This window comes from Dipodomys merriami, unplaced genomic scaffold (genome assembly GCF_024711535.1).
Source record: "Dipodomys merriami isolate MVZ:Mamm:240054 unplaced genomic scaffold, mDipMer1.0.p SCAF_5, whole genome shotgun sequence".
Taxonomy (NCBI): Eukaryota; Metazoa; Chordata; class Mammalia; order Rodentia; family Heteromyidae; genus Dipodomys; species Dipodomys merriami.
The window spans coordinates 59,083,704-59,103,721 of record NW_027206068.1 but is presented as its reverse complement, the minus strand read 5'-3'; the positions used below and the strand labels follow the sequence as shown (position 1 = coordinate 59,103,721).

At 38.2% G+C, this 20,018-nt stretch overlaps 1 protein-coding gene across 1 annotated transcript in view; it reads right to left on the bottom strand.

Annotated features, from left to right (window-relative positions):
• Window positions 1-20,018, bottom strand: part of Snd1 (staphylococcal nuclease and tudor domain containing 1) — a 446,310-nt gene that overhangs the window by 372,589 nt on the left and 53,703 nt on the right. The window contains exons 9-10 of the mRNA XM_069996698.1: window positions 18,032-18,122; window positions 1,821-1,934 (exon numbers count right to left, since the gene is read on the bottom strand). Of these exons, the coding sequence (XP_069852799.1) occupies window positions 1,821-1,934; window positions 18,032-18,122 (205 nt within the window). The remainder of the gene's footprint in view (window positions 1-1,820; window positions 1,935-18,031; window positions 18,123-20,018) is intronic.

Sequence of the window (20,018 nt, the reverse complement as noted above, 5' to 3'; positions counted from 1 at the left end):
GAGAGAGAGAGAGAGAGAGAGATGGGTGGGGGGAGAGGAAGGAGAGGGAGAGAGAAAGAGAGAAGCAGGGGAAAAGAAAGGAAACTCACTCACTTTGGTAGGGAACAAGAAATTATATAATCAGGATGTTGCTTAAACTAGGCAATATATTTCAATAACTTCTCATCAGCCACTAGACTAAGGGAAGTACATCTTTTACCCACTGAAGGAGCTCCCAAGAACCCTGGGATAACTTCAAAGTTCTCAGTGATTAGGTCTTCTTCAGATAAGATGCTCTCATCCTACCTAAGCTAGAATACCCCTAGCCCCCTAAAAACAGCTTCAAATTCAGCTACATAGTCTACATTATCATAATGCTTTGGCTGATGATGCAGGCACAAAAATTAACATTCAAGAATTTCAGAGTTGTGGTTGCTGTGGGAACCTTAATTCCAACTGTAGGGCACAGATGCAGAATCATGGACTACTCCCAATACTGATAAAATTGGAGATGTATATTTACTCTGTGCAATGAGGCACAGCTACAGTTACTGAGACAACCTCATTTTGGCATTTCTATGCTTTCAATGCATTTAAATTCTCAACCTTACCTCAATACTGTTTGCTGCATTAAATTGCCTTCTCTTTGGAGAAAAAAAAGAAAGAGAATGAACTGATTGGCCAGACATTCATATTACCAGTCTTGTATGTGTTCCTATGCATGATCTGATTCACAGGCCAATCATGATATTTTTATTTTACTCTTATGGGCTGTCTATAAACTCTCACACAAATGGAAACAGAGTATGAATCTCAACTTGTGAATGTACCATGACATGTATATGTGCCAAACATTGGAAAGCAAATTTTATATATATATATATATATATATATATATATCTTTACAACTACAAAAGGGATAAATTTAAAGCAAAAAAAAAAAAAAATTTAAAGATCCACAGCACTCCTTTGCTTTTCCACAATGTTTAATTTCTGAAAACTGTCCAAACACTTGCCTCTGGCCCTGGCTCACTGAGGACCTAGTTCTATAACTAATCAACAAGCGCTTAAGTTAGCAAAGGGCAATAACAAGAGAGTGAACAATGTTTATAAAAACAAAGATATAAACAAACCCAAGAAAATGTTCAGTTTAATCCCTATGCCCAATCTCTCACAACTCAGAAAGATGGAAAGAAAATAAGCACAAAAAATTTAAAAGAGGAAAAGAACTGCCAATCGACATTTTGAATACCAAATCTTGTTAGGTTTCATGCAAAGAATTAATTTTTCAGTACTGATATGCTCAAGTCATACACCTTGTTCATTTAAGCATGACAGTCAAAAGACACAACAAATACAGCAGTCAGTATACCATGTAAGAGTTAACACTTTCAAACAATGAGGAGGTTACCGGAGAGAACACATACACAAAGATCTACTTTGTCCTACAGCAAAAACGTAAGTAGCAAATAAAAATTATCAACAGGAACAGGTCCTGCTACCATGTGGGTGGACACAGATTTTTTTCCTCTCCTTAGTCTTAGAAAAATTAAGGTCTTGTCAGTAAATAAAACATATCCACTATTTTACATATCCCATCTTAACTGTACTCAAACCCCCTCAGGAAGAGTGCCAAAAGTGCCCGTTTCTGAAATGTAGCGGAGCAGTAGATATGGTCAGGAGACATGGAGGCCTGCCCAATGGTAGCCAAGCTGCAAATTAGGAAATGTTTTGAGTATATAAAATACTTATTCTTTTGCATTCTCATATATAGTACCATATTTAATTCTCTAGCTCCGTCTCCTAAGAGTTTTGCAAAGAGACTATTTCTGTTCTCTCACCTGTGTGTTCTCCCCCTCCAGCCTTGGTGGTCGGATGCTGGACAGATGAATGGTCTTGTAGTCTCCAGAGTTGAGCTTCACAACAATGGCATCAGCATTCAGAACCTGCATCACCTGTAAGTAAGAAGGCAAAACGTTTAAACTGAGCCGGGCGCCAGTGGCTCACACTTGTCATCCTAGCTACTCAGGAGGCTGAGATCTGAGGATTGCAGTTCAAAGCCAGCCCAGGCAGGAAAGTCTGTGAGACCCTTATCTCCAATAAGCCACTAGAAAACCGGAAGTGGCGCTGTGGTTCAAGCGGTAGAGCATTGGTCTTGAGCTGAAGGGTACAGGGATAGCGCCCAAGCCCAGAGTTCAAGCCCACGACTGACCCAAAAAAAAAAAAAAAATGCTTAAACTGGCTTCAGTGCTCCCCACTACACATCAAGGAGCCAGGCCCATCACAATTACTAACAGAGAGATAAACAGCTATTTGGGATAAATCCAACACCATCCTTCATCATGCCACAATGCATAAGGCATATTGCAAACTATGTAATAATCACTGATTCCTAAAGACCTTATGATAATTTCTCAATGAGGTATCATTCATAAAGATGAATGATAAAAAAAATCTTGCTTTTGGCCCTGACCAACACATATAGTTAACCATAAAGCTTAAGAAACAAAATTCAATCTCTACACGTTATTGGAGATTTTCCTTGAAACAGGTGCTAAACTAAAATCAAACCCTCTATATCTCAGTATGAATCTAGGGAAAGAGGCCAGGGTTGCATTAGAAAAAAGTACCGGTACTAGATGAGAAAAAATAAATAAATAAAAGATTTCAAAAGGCAAGTGAAGGGCAAAAGAATTGTCATCTCGGCAGAGGAAAGGAAAGGCTCAGTTGTTAATCTCACAGACAGAAACACTAAATTACTAAGATACTACCTCAGCTACATTAAAAGCCACCTTTTTAGAGCACTTCTATGGACATGTCTGTTTTTGGAAACCACAATCATTAACATTGCACCCCGTTTCTCAGCTAAAAACGATTAACTTCCAGTCTGGGGTACAAGGATATCCATTTGAAGGGCAAAAGCACAAATATTTCTCTGTGAAGGTTATTAGAACATTCCATACAGAATAAATTCCATTCAAACTGGGACAGTGCCACATCAGGGTTATAACCAGAACCCATAATACAGCCAGCAGTCTACAATTCACCCAATTATATTCAGACCCTGTTGTTTCAAGGCTGTTTGGGGGTTTTTTTGCAAGCAATACTTTGCTACAAGGTAGCTGCTGACTACAAAACACTGTCACCATCCACTCCATCTGCAGAATGAAAATCAAACACTTCTATGCTCCAATCAGGCCCCCATTAGGAACCACCAGGTGGCTGAACTATAGGGTCAGCTGCCACACAGGGATGGTAGACTGGCAAAATGTCTCTCTTCTTTTATGCATAAAACAAAAGCAGCTAGACTCTCCTTTGCCATAATGGATGTCACACTGGTAAGCATCTTAAAGAAGGCCTCTCTATTTCCTGGAAGACTTATTTTTCAGAAACAAAATACTCATATCAATTTGCAGACTCCTCTAAGTGCAACTATTCTCTATCTTTCCCAAAGAATCATCCAATCACATACCAAAAGAATAAAGAATGCTCTAAAGGACAATCCGAAAAAAGAGTAAGAACCCAAAACAAGTGAGAAGTTATGCGTGACAAAAAAAATGGCAGGAGCCAAGTGCCATCAAATAAAAATAATGAAAAACACAAGGCAAAGTCAGGAGCTGATGGTTCATGCCTATAATTCTATGTACAAGCTGAGATCTGAGAATCACAGTTCAGAACCAGATCTTGTAGACTCTTATCCCCAATTAACTAGGGGGGAAAAAAGCCAGAATTGGAGGCATGGCTCAAGTTGTAGAGTACATGTCTTAAATGCAAAAAACTGAGCAAGAGCAAGAAACCATGAGCTCAAGCTCCCACAGTTATCTAAAAGTGGAGAGGGGAGAAAGAGAAAGGGAAGGAGGTAAGGAGGGAGAAGAGAGGGAGAAGTAGAGGGAGGGAGAGAGGTGGGGAAGAAGAAGGGGAAAGAATGGGGAAGAGTGAAGGGGAAGGGGAAAAGGAGGGAGAAGAAGAGGAGAGGGGATGTGGGGAGGAGGAGTGGAGTGGCTGAATCAAGCTCTATAATGAAGGGGCTGAGTAGGAAGAATAGGAAATTTTTAATTTTCTACTAAACATAGGATTTATAATTTCAGAAGAACCTGAAATAATAATAATCATTTTCCTATAATCCTTCATCACAGATCTGGGAATTGAGAAAACTAAACACTAAAGCCCAGGGAGGAAAGAATCCAAAATTCATCTGGCCAAAAAAGATTGACCAACACTCAGGGGTAAGGAAAGGCTGGTATATGGTCACACCAACACCATAGTCAGCACTAGTTACCCATGTCTGGGGTAGTACTGAAGCATATAGGATGCTCCAAATCAAAGGGCCTTTTATGCCAACATGATTTTAGAACCTAAAAACTGTCAGGAAGGCACAACCAGAAATACTGATTCAGTAACTGAAAACAAAGAGAAATCTCATTTGTTACCATCTATTCACATTAGTGCCAGGTGAAACTGCCTAATGATACCAGTAGTGGACAACATCCAAAACAGAAAAGCCCCAGCAAATGCTTTCCCTCTGCATCACAAATTCCACATTTGTGTGAAAGAAAATGGATAATAGAATATTCGAAGAGTGAGTTTCCATGGTATATGCTATTTTGTTATTCTAACTTCAAAGAGAAGAGAATTCCTCCAAGTCATACCCAGAAAAATAGGTAGCCTAGTAAATCAATATAATTCTTCCTTCAAAAGGATACCCAAAAGATAATAAGATAATCTTCAGGCATCTCAAATGCACACATCTCACCCCATTTCCAAAATCTCAGTGTTGGATAGATTCACATCTCCTCTCAGACCCTAACTAACTCTTGTTAAACAGGCAATTGCCAAAATCATAGAGAAATTCTTATAATCAAGACATGAGAAATATAGTGACATTCTCTGTGCCCCAGTCATGCTCAGCAAGGAGGAAGTATCAAAATGCTCACACCTTCACTCCAATTCTGTGAACATCTTAGCACACCCTGTGACAAGGTACTGGTTATTCGTCAGCCCTTACAATGTGTTAGAGCAGCAGCAGAAAATGGATTCTCAGTGTTGTAAATTTTAGGCCACAGCAACAGACTCTCTGCTAGGCATCTCCCTGATTAGAAACCTCCTCTTCAGGAACTACGTACTCTGACGCTGACAGCAATGGAAGGCTTAGCTCTCGGAGGAAAGGGGGATGGTGAGTGAGCGCATGTGTCCATACGCATGCATAGGAAAAGTGTTTATGGCTTTCTGTTCCTATGTAACCTGTGTCATTACTATCCAGATAGCAAGCAGCTCCTAAGCAGAGACAGAGAATAAGTAATGAAACACTGGTTATAGTCACACTGTGCAATAAGTAAAATGCAGAGTAGATTATTATACAAATTCCTGTTCACCAGCAGTGATATTTCTGAGGGCATTTTCCATCCACATAATTGAAACACGCCCCCACTGCTCACTCTCTCTACCACCCTAATGTACAACAGACCAGATCATTTAAGACTTGGGAGCAGAAATCTATGTGAAATAAGCCATGAGCGGGACTCAAGACAGATGCACTAAACCCAATTCCATCTCCATCTCTTCAAGTCTAATTGCAAAGAGAAAAATAGTTTAATGATGACACAGCATAGACTAAAGGTTGCCACAAGTCAAGAAAACTACTGAATTTTGTCAAAGGAAGTTCACATCCATCTTTCTCTCTCTGGCCCCCTGCCACATTGCCTAGCTACATACAATACACAGTCCACCCATAGTGCTCTCTGGGTGGCCAGAGCTGCTGTTTAGTTTCTAAAGAGCATATACAAGATGAACAAAAAACCTTTAAAATGCTTCTGAGTTGGAGAGACCCGCTAACAGCCCTTACATACAACCACCAATATTTCCAATACTGCCTCCAAACTCAGTACCACATAGAAGCAAAGGACTACAAGCCCAACAAGGCTTCTATGGGCACTACCTTTGATGAGACCAATGAAAATGAGATACATATGACCTTCTACCTCTCTGACATCATGAAATCCTCCTAAGGTTGTATGTATATCCTCCCTAGTTCCTCACAAAAGTGCAGTGATTGCCCTTGACCTCAAAAAATACATACATACAAATATACACATACATATATAAGTATTTATCACAATAATATACCAATGAAAGCGCCTTTAGGCATCTAATTATCCATCAGATCAGATATTACAAATACTTCAAAAGAAATCAACATCATACAAATTTCAACAGGGAAAAGCCTCTAAAATACCTGACCAGAATTTCTCAAAATGTTCAAAGCCATCTAAGAAAACAAGGAAAGTCTGACACACTGTCATATCCCAAAGAACCTAAGGAAATAAAACAACTAAGGCAATATAGTATACTTGAAGAAAAAAAAGGACATTCAGGGAAAACTAAAGAAACCTAAACAAAGTAAAGACCAGTTAATAAGATATTGCCAATATTGATGCATTCATTGTAACAAACAAACCACACATGTAAAATTCAGTGAAATTGGGCTCGTAGTAGTGGGTATTGTGGGAATTATCTGAAATATATGTACTAAAACTGTCATGCAACTTTTAAAACAAGGCAAGTGTTTTCTTAAATCTCTTTGAATTTAGGTCAGCAAATTGATTTGTTAATAATAAAAGCTGCAAACTAAGTCTTGCCCTTCCTCCTCCACGAAGTAGGGACTATCTTTCCAGCCAGACACCCTCACAACTTCCTTTTAACTAAAAATTCTATGATAAGCCAGGCGCTGGTGGCTCACACCTGTAGTCCTGGCTACTCAGGAGGCTGATGTCTGAGGAAGCCAGTCCAGGCAAGAAAGTCCATGAGACTTATCTCCAATTAACTGCCAGAAAACTGGAAGTGGTGCTGTGGCTCAAGTGGTAGAGCGTAGCCGTGAGCTGAAGGACTGAGGGGCAGTGCCCAGGCCCAGAGTTCAAGACCCACAACCAACCAAAAAAAAAAAATCTATGATAAAATGCAGCCAGGAGCTAGTATTTTGTTGTTTTTATAATTTTTCTTCAGATTTATGAGAATATAATAAAGCTAAGTAATACTAAAAATCTAGGTTAAAAACCTTATCAGAATGCACTTCCATTCAACACAGTAGTAGAAGATATATCCAGAGCAATTAAGCAAGAAAAATTCATAAAAGGTATCCAGATTGGAAAGGAAAAAAAGAAAACATTTATTACTGTTTCTCATGTGATATATGTGTAGAAAACCTTAATGGTTCCATAAATGAAATTCATAAATGAATTCACAAAGTACAATTCAAAATCAGGGCTGGGAAGGTGGCTCAGTGGTAGAGCGCTCACCTTGCAAGCATGAGGCCCTGGGTTCGATTCCTCAGCACCACATAAGCAAAAAGAAAAAAGCCGGAAGTGGCGCTGTGGCTCAAGTGGTAGAGCACTAGCCTTGAGCTGAAGAGCTGAGGGACAGCGCCCAGGCCCAGAGTTCAGGCCCCACAACTGGACCAAAAAGCAAACAAACAAAATCAAAATCCATAACCAATATGAGTTCCATTTCTATAGCTTAACAATGAATAATCCAAAAGAGAAACATATTCCAATACCATCAAAAAGAAAAACTACCCAAGAATGAACCAAGGAAGTGAAAAACTTATAAACTATAAAACAATGCTGAATGATAATAAAGACAACCTAAATGAATGGAAACACATACTACATTAAGGATTGAAGACAATACTATCAAGATACCAATACCAAAGTGATTTAAAGATGTAATGCAATTCTTATCAAGATCCTAAATATACTTCTTAATTATAAGATGGTTATGTATTTGCTTGTATATTTATTTTAACATGCAAATAAAGATTAGCTGAGGCCATGCTAATCTACAGTGTATCATTCCAATTTTAGTGTATGAGCTGCTGAAGTGAACACCCAAGGATAATTTTTGCAGAAATAGAACAATCCACCATAAAATTCATACTGAATCTCGAGCCAAACCAATGTAAGAAAAGAACATTAAATACATACGTCTTTATTTCAAAACTTACTATAAAGCTAAGAAATTAAAATCATATGGTACTGGCATAAAGACATTTAAACCAAGGGAATAAGAGAACAGAAATAAATACTTTGCATATATGGTCAAGTAACTACTGACAAGAATGCCAACAGGATAATAGGACGGCTGTCTTTTTAGCAAATTCTGCTGAGAAAACAGGATATCCACAAGCAAAAGAAACTAAGTTAAGAGGAACAGAATAAGTGGGAACAGCCTACACTAAGCAAAAGGAAAGAAATGTAAACATCACCTGATGTGGAAAAAATAATTTGTATTGTCAAAGCCCATAGAATTCACAAACTGTATAGACCATGATAATGACAATTTGCCTTGGGAAAGTTAAAATGAGTTTGTGACTCTTAAGTATCACTATTCCACAATACTGTGAAATATGTGAAATTTATGTAATCACCTAATCTCAATTAAAGAAAAAAAGTGAGAGAAGGGATAGGTTAAAAGATATGGGTGACAATGTTGTCAGACACTTTGTACTCACATACTGTTTTGTAGAATGACAACTTCTTTATACAACTACTTAAAGATAATAAAAAATAATTTAAAAATAAATAAAAAGCAAAAAAAGAAACTAAGTTAAGCCTTAACATAAAAATTACCTTAAAATGGATCATATCTTCAATGCAAAAACTATGAGTAAAATATTATATCACATGGAAAAAACTTTACAACTTTGTATTTGGTAATAATTATTGGATATGACACCAAAAACAGATAACTACAAAAATGAATACATTAGATCTCCTAAAACTAAAAAAACAAAAAAATTATGTAACAAAAACACTTCTAATAGAGTAAAACACCAACCTATAGAATGAGACCACATTCCCACATCATATGTCAAACAAGACATTGACAGTGAGATTATATAGAGTTCCTAAAATTTAGCAATGAAATAACACAGTGATTTTAAAATAGGCAAAAGAGTCAGGAGTGTGGCTCAAGTGGCAAACAACCTGTCTAGCAAAGCAGGGCCCTGAGTTCAAACCCAATACCACCAAAATAAAATGAAACAAAGCAAATCACACTTTTAAAAGGGAGAGGGACAAATGCTCCTTGATACACAGCACTGCAAAAATAATTTTTTAAACCAAAAACTAGTCAAATAAGTTAAACAGCCATTTCTCATAAAGAGATCTATAGAGATCATAAACGCAGGAAAAAGTACCCAGGATCACTAATCACTTAGGTAGGCTTACACTAAAACTACAATGAAATACTGTACCACTTCCTAATTACTAGAATAGCTTCTATCAAAAAAATAAACAAATACATGTATTAATTAATTAAGTCAGGGATAAAGATTGAAACCCTTGATGAATATGTAAGGTGGTATAATGAAACAGTTCCTTTCAAAAACATAAAAAATACAATTACCAGCAATTCTACTTTTGGGTACATACTCAAAGGAATTGAAAACACATCTTAAAAAGGATATTCATGTGGTCATATTTACAGCAGCATTCCTCACAACACTGAGAAGCAACCCACATCAACATGTAACTAGACAACCTTAAAATGTATGTGCATACAATACTGCTCTGCCTTAAAAAGCAAGGAAATCCTGACATATGCTATGACATGGCTGAACCTTGAAGACTTTACATTAAGTGAAATATACCAGTCATGAAAAAATAAGTGTCATTGATTCTACTTGTATTTGTTGCTTAGAACAGTCAAAATCATTGTGACAAAAAGCAGAACATTGCAGCCAAGGGCTAGTGAAAGGAGAATGGGAGAAGGGGCAATTACTGTTTGGTGGGTTTTAATTTTCTAAGAGCGAACATTCTGGAAATGGATAGTGGTGATACACAACAATATAAATATACCTAATAATACTGAGCTGTAAATTTAGAAATGGTTCAGATAGGCTAGCAACTGGTGGCTCCCCCCTGTAATCGGAGCCACTCACAGGCTGAGATCTGAAAATTTCAGTTCAAGGCCAACCTAGGCAGAATAGCCCATGAGACTCTTATTTCTAAGTAACCAGTAAAAACTAAAGTAGAGCCATGGCTCAAATGGTAGAACACTAGTCTTGAGTAAAAACAAGGCAAGAAAGAACACTGGCCTTTAATACAGCTTTGTATTAGCTCCAGAAATCAACTGAGGCCTCAAAGGCACCCAGTAGAAGAGGTCAGACATTTTAAGGCGTTTTAGCCATGCCTCATACCAGTGGCCTCTTAGTGCCAGCAAAACAACAACAAAAAAAAAGGAAGAAATATTTAAGACAGGAAGTAGAGGTATGGCTCATATGGTAGAGGACTAGTCTCACGCAAAAAGGCTAAGGGAGAGCACTAGATCCTGAATTCAAGGCCCTGTACTGACAGTAAATAAATAAACACATAAAGTTAAGACAATAAACTACATGTCCAATGAATTTTACCACAAGAGAAAAACTGGGTGGGAAAACTCCCTGAGATTGTTAATATACTCTATCTAGAGCTAAGATGCTAATACTCCTAAGTATAAGGCAAAAATCATTTACTTTGTAAAATCTGCTACATCCATGGACAGTGTAGAATTTGATCTCCAAAGTGGACTTGGCTATCAATGCCTGTCAACTGCTTACTGCTCCCAAGAGAACCATACAGGGTAAAGCTCCCTACAGGCAAGAATCACTTCTAGATTTTTTTTTTTCTTGAAGTATTATTTTAGGGCAGTTTCAGCTATCACATGGGGGCAGAAAATCTAGCAAGAGGCCTCTAAGAAACGGGGCAGGAGAAGACACTTCTTGAGGACATGCTTCCACTTTCCCTCCCCCCCCAATAGTGCTATTCAGGTCTGTGAAATCTGCAAAGCCCACAGATCCAGCAGCAGGGACAGGGAAGCCAAGCCACGTGCTCAGGGGACCATATGGCTACAAACAGCACAGATCAGCTAAAACGCCACAGGGAAGGCAGGCAGGGAACTGGCAGGCCACGACAGGCACAAAAGTCTCAGGCAGGCTCAGCTAATCGCTGTGAAGGGAACATGCTTCTCTGCTAACCTGGAGAGACAAGGCAAGCCCTCCCTTGCATTTCTTTTCTTGCAAAGTAAAACCACTTAAGTGGACCTAAGCTGACAATGGAAACCAGTCTGTCAACAGACTACAAGTATCAAGAAAATACTTTAAATTTCTAGGTTCTCAAACTGAGATTCTTGGCAAACTACTCATCTACAGCTTTGTATTAGCTCCAGAAATCAACTATGAGGCTTCAAAGGCACACAGTAGAAGAGGTCAGGCATTTTAAGGTGTTTTAGCCATGTCTCATACAATTAAATTCTGAAAGAAAAAAAAGAGTGACTGCTGAAGAGAGAATCCAGGCCTCATAACCAGATGATCCTCAGAGCAAACCTACTTCAGCAAAGCCTACAAGACTTTCCTATGGATACAAAGGTCTCAAGTACCTGACAACTTTCTATATGATTTCCTGAATAAGTTTTTGGGCATTACGAACATAAATCGTGTAAAATGACTACAGAACTATAGTAGAATTCCACAGTTATGAAAGGGAATACAACTACACTGTTCCCTTTTAATTCAATGCTGATATCCACTGATCTACAAGACATGTTAGCAAATATTACCCAAAGCTACTCAACTCACTTCACAGAAACCATGTGGCCTGTAAATTCGACAGTATTTCCTGTTCATTCCTATCAGAAAAAAATTGGCCAACCACTAGTGTATTCTACAACATATAAGAAGATAATGGCATATACTGGCTGGCATTTCTGAATAACTATTTATTAATTGTGCTTTAAATCATTTCTAAAGAAATAACTGTCATTTACAGAGAGATTTACTCTATTTTCTAATACGAGAGAAATCAACTACATGAATATCGACCTGTTGAGGACTGAATAAATAAATTACGGTGCAGCTTCATATTGGAGTATTATGTACCAGTTAAAGAAGTGTAAAGATTTATTTTGTTCCCTCCCTATACACCTCTAAATAAAAATATGGAGATATGGTGAGCACTGGTGGCTCACTTATAAATCCTAGCTACTCAGGAGGTAAAGACCTGGAGGGTCAAAGTTCAAATCTAGCTCAGGCAGAGAAGTCTAGATTCCATCTCTAAATGCACAACAGCAGACTACATGTGTGGCTCAAGTGGCAGGATCCCAACCATGAGCAAATAAGCCAAATGAGCTCACAGCCCTGAGTTCAAGCTCCAGTGCTAGGGGAAAGGGAAGACCGTAGATCTATTTAAGACACCTATTCAACTATCTCCAAAAGAGTAAAAGGGTAGAGAAAAAGAATAGTGCCACAAGATGGCTTTCCCTATCTCTATGTAAACATATCTGGAAGCTATAATCTGTGAAATAAATGACTCCACAGGTTTGTAAAAGCTAAATTCTGAGCCAGTGGTAAGAAACCACCAATCTGATGTATGGTGCAGAGCCCCTGCCTTGCTCAGCTTAACAAAAGATTCAGAAACTGCCAAATCAGGAATTCAAGCAGGTATGATAGTGGGGACAAACACTAGGATTGATTTCAAATTTAAGAAGCTTCTGGATTTCAAGATGTACGTCTATACATAGACTCTGTGCTTCTTCCTTTTCTTCTGGTACCAGTATTAAGGGCTTGAACTCAGGGCCTCACTCTCTCCCCTTGGCTTTTTCACCTAAGATTTGTTGATGCTCCACCACTTTCAATTTTTTGCTAACTGGAGATAAGGGTCTCATGGACTCTTCTGATGGGGCTGGCTTCCAACCAAGATCTTCAGATCTCAACCTCCTCAATAGCAAGATTACAAAAGTAAGCCATCAGCACCCAGCAGGTTCAATGCTTCTAACCCAGTATTTTAATACCTCATCTTCAAATAAGAGAGACAAGCAAGAGTCATCAAATATCTGATGAAAGACTCTCATATTTAAAAAAAAAAAGGACCAAAATAACCAAAGGTGGATAGGGGAGAACAAAGAATATGTAAGAATAATCTCAAAAACATTAAAATAAATTACTCAGAAATCTAGATGATCTGAAAAAGAAATAGATGTTTTAATAGATGTTTTAAAATAAAGGGAAAAACATTCAGAGAACCAAACACTTAGACATTTTAAACACAGTATCATAAATACTCAATAAAAAAAGGCTGAAAGATAAACAGAAAGAAATCTAACATGAACGAAAGACCAAGAAAGTTCAAGGCCAGCCTGAGCTACACGGAAATCCTGTCTCAAAAACAAAAAACAAATAACAACCAAAAAAAAAAAAAAAATGGTGTAAATATGGGAAGGAAATGGAACAAAAGACCAGAAAGTCCAACATCTAAATAAAAGCAGTTGCAGTTCTTAGAAATGGGAGAAGAAAGCCAGGCACCAATGGCTCACACCTATAATCCTACCTACCCGGGAGGCTGAGATCTGAGGATCATGGTTAGCCAGCCAGGGCAGAAAAGTCCATAAGACTCTTATCTCCAATAAACCACCAGAAAACTGGAAGTGGCACTGTGGCTCAAGTGGTAGAGCACTCAGACAGCTCCCAGGCCAAGTTCAAGCCCCACCACTAACAAAAAAGAAAAAGGAGGAGGAGGAAGGAGGAGAAAGAAGGAGGAAGAAGGAAGAAGGAAAAGGAAGGAGGAGGAAGGAGGAGGAGGACGAGGAAATGAAATTCTGTAACTCAAGCCAAAATGTCTGCAGAATGACCAGTTGGATCTTCTGTCTTCATGACCCAAGACGGCAGACAGCTCCGGGGTGAACTCTGTAGCCACCGTCGATGCTGTGAGCTGTGAGAGGTGAAGGCCGTGTATATATTTATTTATTTTCTAACTGTGGCCAGTGGCCCAAGGCTGTTTTTATGTTCATTGTATTCAATAAGTACCAAAGACCTGTTTGCACTTTGTAATGACACCTTTCAGTTCAAATAAAAGGGCCACATTTCAAGTGGAAAAAAAGAAAAAAAAATTGGGAGAAGAGAGAAATTTACATAAATCAGCAGAACAGTTGAAAAACAAAGTCCCCAAACTAAAGGTCCAAACAATAAATCATAAAATGTTCACATACCGTTAACTAAAGCTGCATTGTTGTGAAACGTTAGAATATTAGAATCAAAAAGTCTCAGCTAAACCCTTGTAGGAAGACAAGAAAAATCAAAAGAGAGGGAGAAGAGAGGAACAGAAAATGAGGGAAGGAGAGAAAAGAGCAGCCACACCCTAGGAGCTACATAACAAAGAAACAGCTTAACTGTTCTGATAGAAAATGACTTTCAAAAGAAAATTCTATGCACAGCCAAATTAGAGACCAAATTTAAGTAGAAAACAGCTATGGTCTCAGAAAATTTACCTTGCAGGCACTTTAGCCATGAAGTTAGAGAAAATGTGTGCAACCAAAATAAAGCAGGTAAGTCTTAAAGTAAAGGCGTGGGATCCAGCAAGCGTAACTCCAACCGGAAAGCAATGCAAAGAAGCCGTCCCTCCTAATAAGAATGAATTCCAAAGATGACAGATAGCTTTTTAATAGGAAAAAAAAGGAGGAACCAGTCAAGATTGGTGCAGGACACAAGGCTCCAATAAAGTACTATAGAAGGTAAGATTAAGTAGACTGAAAGACTGTCTGGAGAGGAGATTAACACAACAGAGTTTGAGAGCCGTTAGTAATATATATGTAAATGTTGAAAGTATTAACTCCAGGAGAAACAAAACTTATATAGGAAATGAAAGTTAACTTTAATATGCTATGTAGCTCTTACACTTAGAAAGTAAACAATGAGTATTAATTTAACAAAATTTATGATATAATCATACTGAAAGGATAGGGAAGAGCACAGGTACACCCATAGGGATATATATATTTAAGTAAGAAAACCTAATCCATTTTCCTTCCATGGTATGAAGGAAAGAGGTTGTGCTTACAAGTAGAAAATGAAGAAACAGCAATATAAACGTTTTTATTCAGAGATACAAATTAGCCAAATGCTGAAAATGGCTGCTAGCCTTGCCTTCAGGTAAGGAACTTGACCCAGAACATTGATCAGAACATATATCTCTAAGAACATTGCTGACACTGTTGTAAGTTTTAGTCAAGCCTAGATTAAAATTTTATCTCAAGTTCTTCCCATTCAAATAAGACTGGTACACAGGAGGAACCTCCAAACTTGGTGGGTGGGTATTCCAGGTTTTGCCAGCTGAATCTCAGAGTTTTAAACAACCCTAAGTCTGCCACCACCATTTCATCAGGTAAAATCACACACAATACTTAAATAGCCAAGGCTATGCTCCAAAATTTCTTCATGACACTTAAATGGTTTTTTTCTCCTTTCTTTTCAATGTTAAATGCACCAACACAAGCAGAAACAGATTTAACCCATGGACCAAGCTTCCTTAAATCTGGGACAGACTATAAGGCCAACTTCATTTAGAAAAACACAAAGCTATCTCTCAGTGTCAGGCAGAATGAGTATTTTGCTTACATTCTTTATGATTTGTCCTATTTTAAAATCAAAACAACTAGGCACTAGTGGCTTATGTCTGTCATCCTAGCTACTTAAGAGGCTGAAATCTGAGGATCCCAACTAAAAAAAGCCTGGCAGAAAAGTCTGAGATTCTTATCTCCAATAAACTACCAAAAAGCTGGAAGTAGAGTTGTGCTCAGCCTTAAGCAAAAAGAAGCTCTGGGACAGCACCCAAGCCCTGAGTTCAAGAGCAGTACTGGAGGGGAAAAAAATATAGAGAGAGGAATTTTTAAACCTCAGAAAGGTTTTATCTACCCATAAATGTATTTTTCTGCCAGGCGATGGTGGCTCACACCTGTTATCCTAGCTACTCGGGAGGCTGAGATCTGAGGATGAATGGTTCAAAGCCAGCCCGGGCAGGAAAGTCCGTGAGACTCTCATCTCTAGTAAACCCCTAGAAAACTGGAAGTGGCTCTGTGGCTCATGCAGTAGAGTGCTTATCTTGAGCTGAAAAGCGCAGCCAAGCCCAGAGTTCAAGCCCCACAACTGACCAAAAAATACATATATTTTTTTCTCTTTACTCTCTAAGCAGACCTATAAGTACAAATTATGTTTAAAGTTCTACAGGAGATAGGATATTCTTCATAATCCTCAGATGATTTCTAGGGGCAATTTCTTCTACTTTGATATAACAACAAATAAAACTTCATTGCAATGATAAAAGACTTGGCTTGTTCACAAAAGGAAAAAAGACTCTGGTAGCTAGGACCTATAATCCTAGCTACTCAGAAGTCTGACACTTGAAGCAATCCAGAAAAGTTCACGAGACTACTCCAACTAACCATCAAAAAGCTAGGATGGAGGTGTGGCACAAGTGGTAGAGCAAAAAAACAAGAGAACAGGGGCTTGAATCCAATTCAAGTCCCAGAACCAGCCTCCACAAAAAAAAAAAAAAAAAAAATTGGGATCTTGGATTTTTTTAAAAAGGGAAACAATGCTGTTATAGCCCCTTCTTCCTTTTCTTGTTGTGAAAAAGGCATATTTAAGACAAATACAACTTGAAGACGGTGGTCTACACATGTCATCCCAATACTTGGGAGGCTCAGGCAGTAGGATAACAAGTTCAAGGCCACCCTGGGCTATGGCAAGACAATCAATCAATAATCAATACTGGCTCAATCATCTAATCCTTAGAATTTTTTTCTTCAATAGCAATTCCATAGTCTACCAGTAGAAAGCCCACAACTCATCTTTCCAATGTTTGTATAAACTCAGTTTCAATAGAGGAAGGTTAGTGAAACTACACTCTGAGACTCATCCACATCACTAACACCATAGACCTTCAAAGTAATGAGAATAAACTGAAAGCCTGCTCAATTGGTGAGTGAATGATCATCCTTTGTGTAGCCCATTCTCACTTACAAGAGTATAGGCAAGAGTTCCAAGTAGACATAGCAGGCTGCAATGACATGAACACTAGTACCTTCCTCAGAGAAAGGAAGGAAGCAGAGGTCCACTCTGATCTGCCTCTAGATGTAGAAGATGCACAGAAACATAACCTGCAGGAAGAGCTCCCCACAAGTCTACCATAGGATGATTAACCCCCACCTAACACCTACTAAGGAGGGAAAAAAGCTACTTGAGCACTCTGTGACATAGTATGACAGACATCATTAAAAAAAAAAAAAGAAAGAAAAGAAAAGAAAAAAAAGACTGGAAAAAAAATTCAGCCAATTCCTCAGAGACTGCAAAAAAATTGCCATTATAAGATAAAGTTTTGGGATTTGTCAGGCTGACAGTGCCACCTACTGGCTTTCTATCTTAAAATGGTCATTTAATAGGGACCAAGACAATATAAGTATTTAACCACATTATGGTTATAGACAAAATTTTCAGTGTCTCTTGGCAAAGTATAAATAAGCTAGAAAAAGACAGAATTTTGGCAAAACTTGAAGAACTTTTCTACCACTCAAGCTACCAAAATCTAAGTAAAACCATTTTTATAACCCTTTGATTCAATTAGAACTTCTAATATATTGTTCTAGTTCCCTTCGAAGCAAGCCAACTCAAAACTCATCAAGGAAGAGCTGCTAGAATAAAAATAAACCACCTGAATTTCAAAGCTGAATGAACAGAAACTGGTGTTTGTATATATAGGGAATCTCAAAAACACCATTTGCTAAGCAGATACAAAGAATCCCAATAATGGGGCTGGGAAGGTGGCTCAGTGGTAGAGTGCTTGCCTTGCATGCATGAGGTCCTGGGTTCGATTCCTCAGCACCACATAAGCAAAAAGAAAAAAAAAAGCCGGAAGTGGAGCTGTGGCTCAAGTGGTAGAGTGCTAGCCTTGAGCTGAAGAGCTGAGGGACAGCGCCCAGGCCCAGAGTTCAGGCCCCACGACAGGACCCAAAAAAAAAAAAAAAAGAATCCCAATAATATGAGAGCTATATTCACTACTTCAAATCCATGAACATAATGAAGTTATACTAATTTACACTGAAAATGCACTGTTCTTATGGTTTCTCGCTCTGTCTCCCTAGACAGACACACACACACACACACACACACACACACACACACACACACACATTCACTCACACACACTGTTTGGCAATGTCCACTCTGTATATCAACATGTTGACAATGACTCACCTTGGCAACAAACTGCTTGTCTTTTTGGTCCAAATTAGCAGTAGGAGCTACATAGTCTCTCCATATTCTCAGCCTGCGCTCCTTGGCAAACCTGGCAACAAAGCAAGATGCAAGATCATTCGGACAGCTTAAGTCCACTGCATTTGAATCTACCACCATTAAGAGAGCAGTAAGTGCAGAATGCTACTCTATATATATCAGTGACTAACAGTTCAAATCAAAAAAGAATGACAGGAAAGGAAAAATATTTTTTAAAAATCCAAAAACGTGTATAGCAAATGGAAAAATCCAAGATGCATGTATGCTACAAACTCAAGGTTGGTAGACTGGATAGGACAGAAAAATCCAAGACAACTTGTATACTACAAACTTGAGGCTAGGAGAGGGGGTGAGATGTAGGTTTGCAATTGTTTGAACATATACAGCACAAGTCTATCTAAATAATTAACTTACCCAGTATCTTCTACAACAATGTAGGCTGACATACAAAGCAACTACTTTCTTAAGTGAGAAGAATGAACATATATAAACAAACATGTTTTAAGAATTACAAGTTTATCCAATTGCCATTTCAATTATATAAAAAGTGCATCTAAAGATGCATCATGAGGGGCTGAGAAGGTGGTTTAGTAGTAATAGAGTGCTTGCCTTGCATGCATGAGGCCCTGGGTTTGATTCCTCAGCTCCACATAAGCAGAAAAAGCCAGAATTGGCACTATGGCTCAAGTGGTAGAGCGCTAAGCCTTGAACTGAACTGCTGAGGGACATGGACCAGGCCCAGAGTTCAGGCCCCATGACCAACAAAAAAAAAAAAAAAGATGCATCATGAGCCAGATGCCGTGATTTAAGCTTCTAATCTTAGCTACATGAGAGGCAGAGATTAGGAGATCTTAACTTAAGGCCATTTGAGGCATAAGTTTACAGGACACTATCTCAAGCAATGGCTGGGCACAATGATAATATGCCTGTCATCTCAGCCACAAAGGAAGCACAAGTAGAAGAATTGCAGTCTAGATTTAAAGTGAGACTCTCCCACTTTAAAAATAACTAACATAAAAGGGGCTAGATACATGGCTCAAGCGGTAGAGCACTTATGAGGCAAATGCAAAGCCCTGAGTTCAATCCCCAGCAACCTGCATGTGCACACGCATGCACGTGTGTGCACACGTACACACACACATACACACACACAGAATTGAAAAATGAAGAAAAATCTCTATAGAAGTTCATTAATAAGCATTTAGAAAAACATACTACCAGAAGCTCTTTTGTGGTTGTTGTTTTGTTTTGTGCCAGTAGTGGGGCATGAACTCACAGCTTCAGGTTCTCACTTGGCTTTTCCTACTCAAGTCTATAACTATCACTTGAGCCATACCTCTACTGCCTAGAAAAATTATTTTTAAAGTACTAAAACAAGTAAATCTTTTTTCTAAGTTAAACTAAGAAACTGAGTATGTGTAAAACCTTAAAAAAAAAGCAGTGAATACCTATTTAAACTATTTACAAGTGGATACATATGCAATAGAAAGGTACTATTTTTGAAAAAGTGCTGCATCTTTATTTTTTGAAAAATGCATTGAAATGGAAAAAAGAAAAAGAATGTAGCAGATGTAAAACATATAAAGTACTTCCATAGAGAGTATGTAATTTTACCAAGAATGGAACTACCTCAAATATAACATTCAAAACAGCAGGCAAGTAATCAAATACTGAATTATGGTCCAAGCCTGCTTTATAATGATGAGTACTCTTCAAAAAAAAAAAGTCCATAAAAATCTTCTATAGATGTTATAAAACTTGTGGATATCACCTTAATAAGTACTTGCTTTCTTTAAAATGGCAGAATCTTAAAAAATTCAAAAACAAAAATGATCAACCAAAATAATAATTCAGAATAGTAATAGAATGAGAGGGGAGGAAAAGAAGAGGAGGGGAAGGGGAAAGGAGATGGGCTGAGACAAATACACATAGACAATGAACACAACAT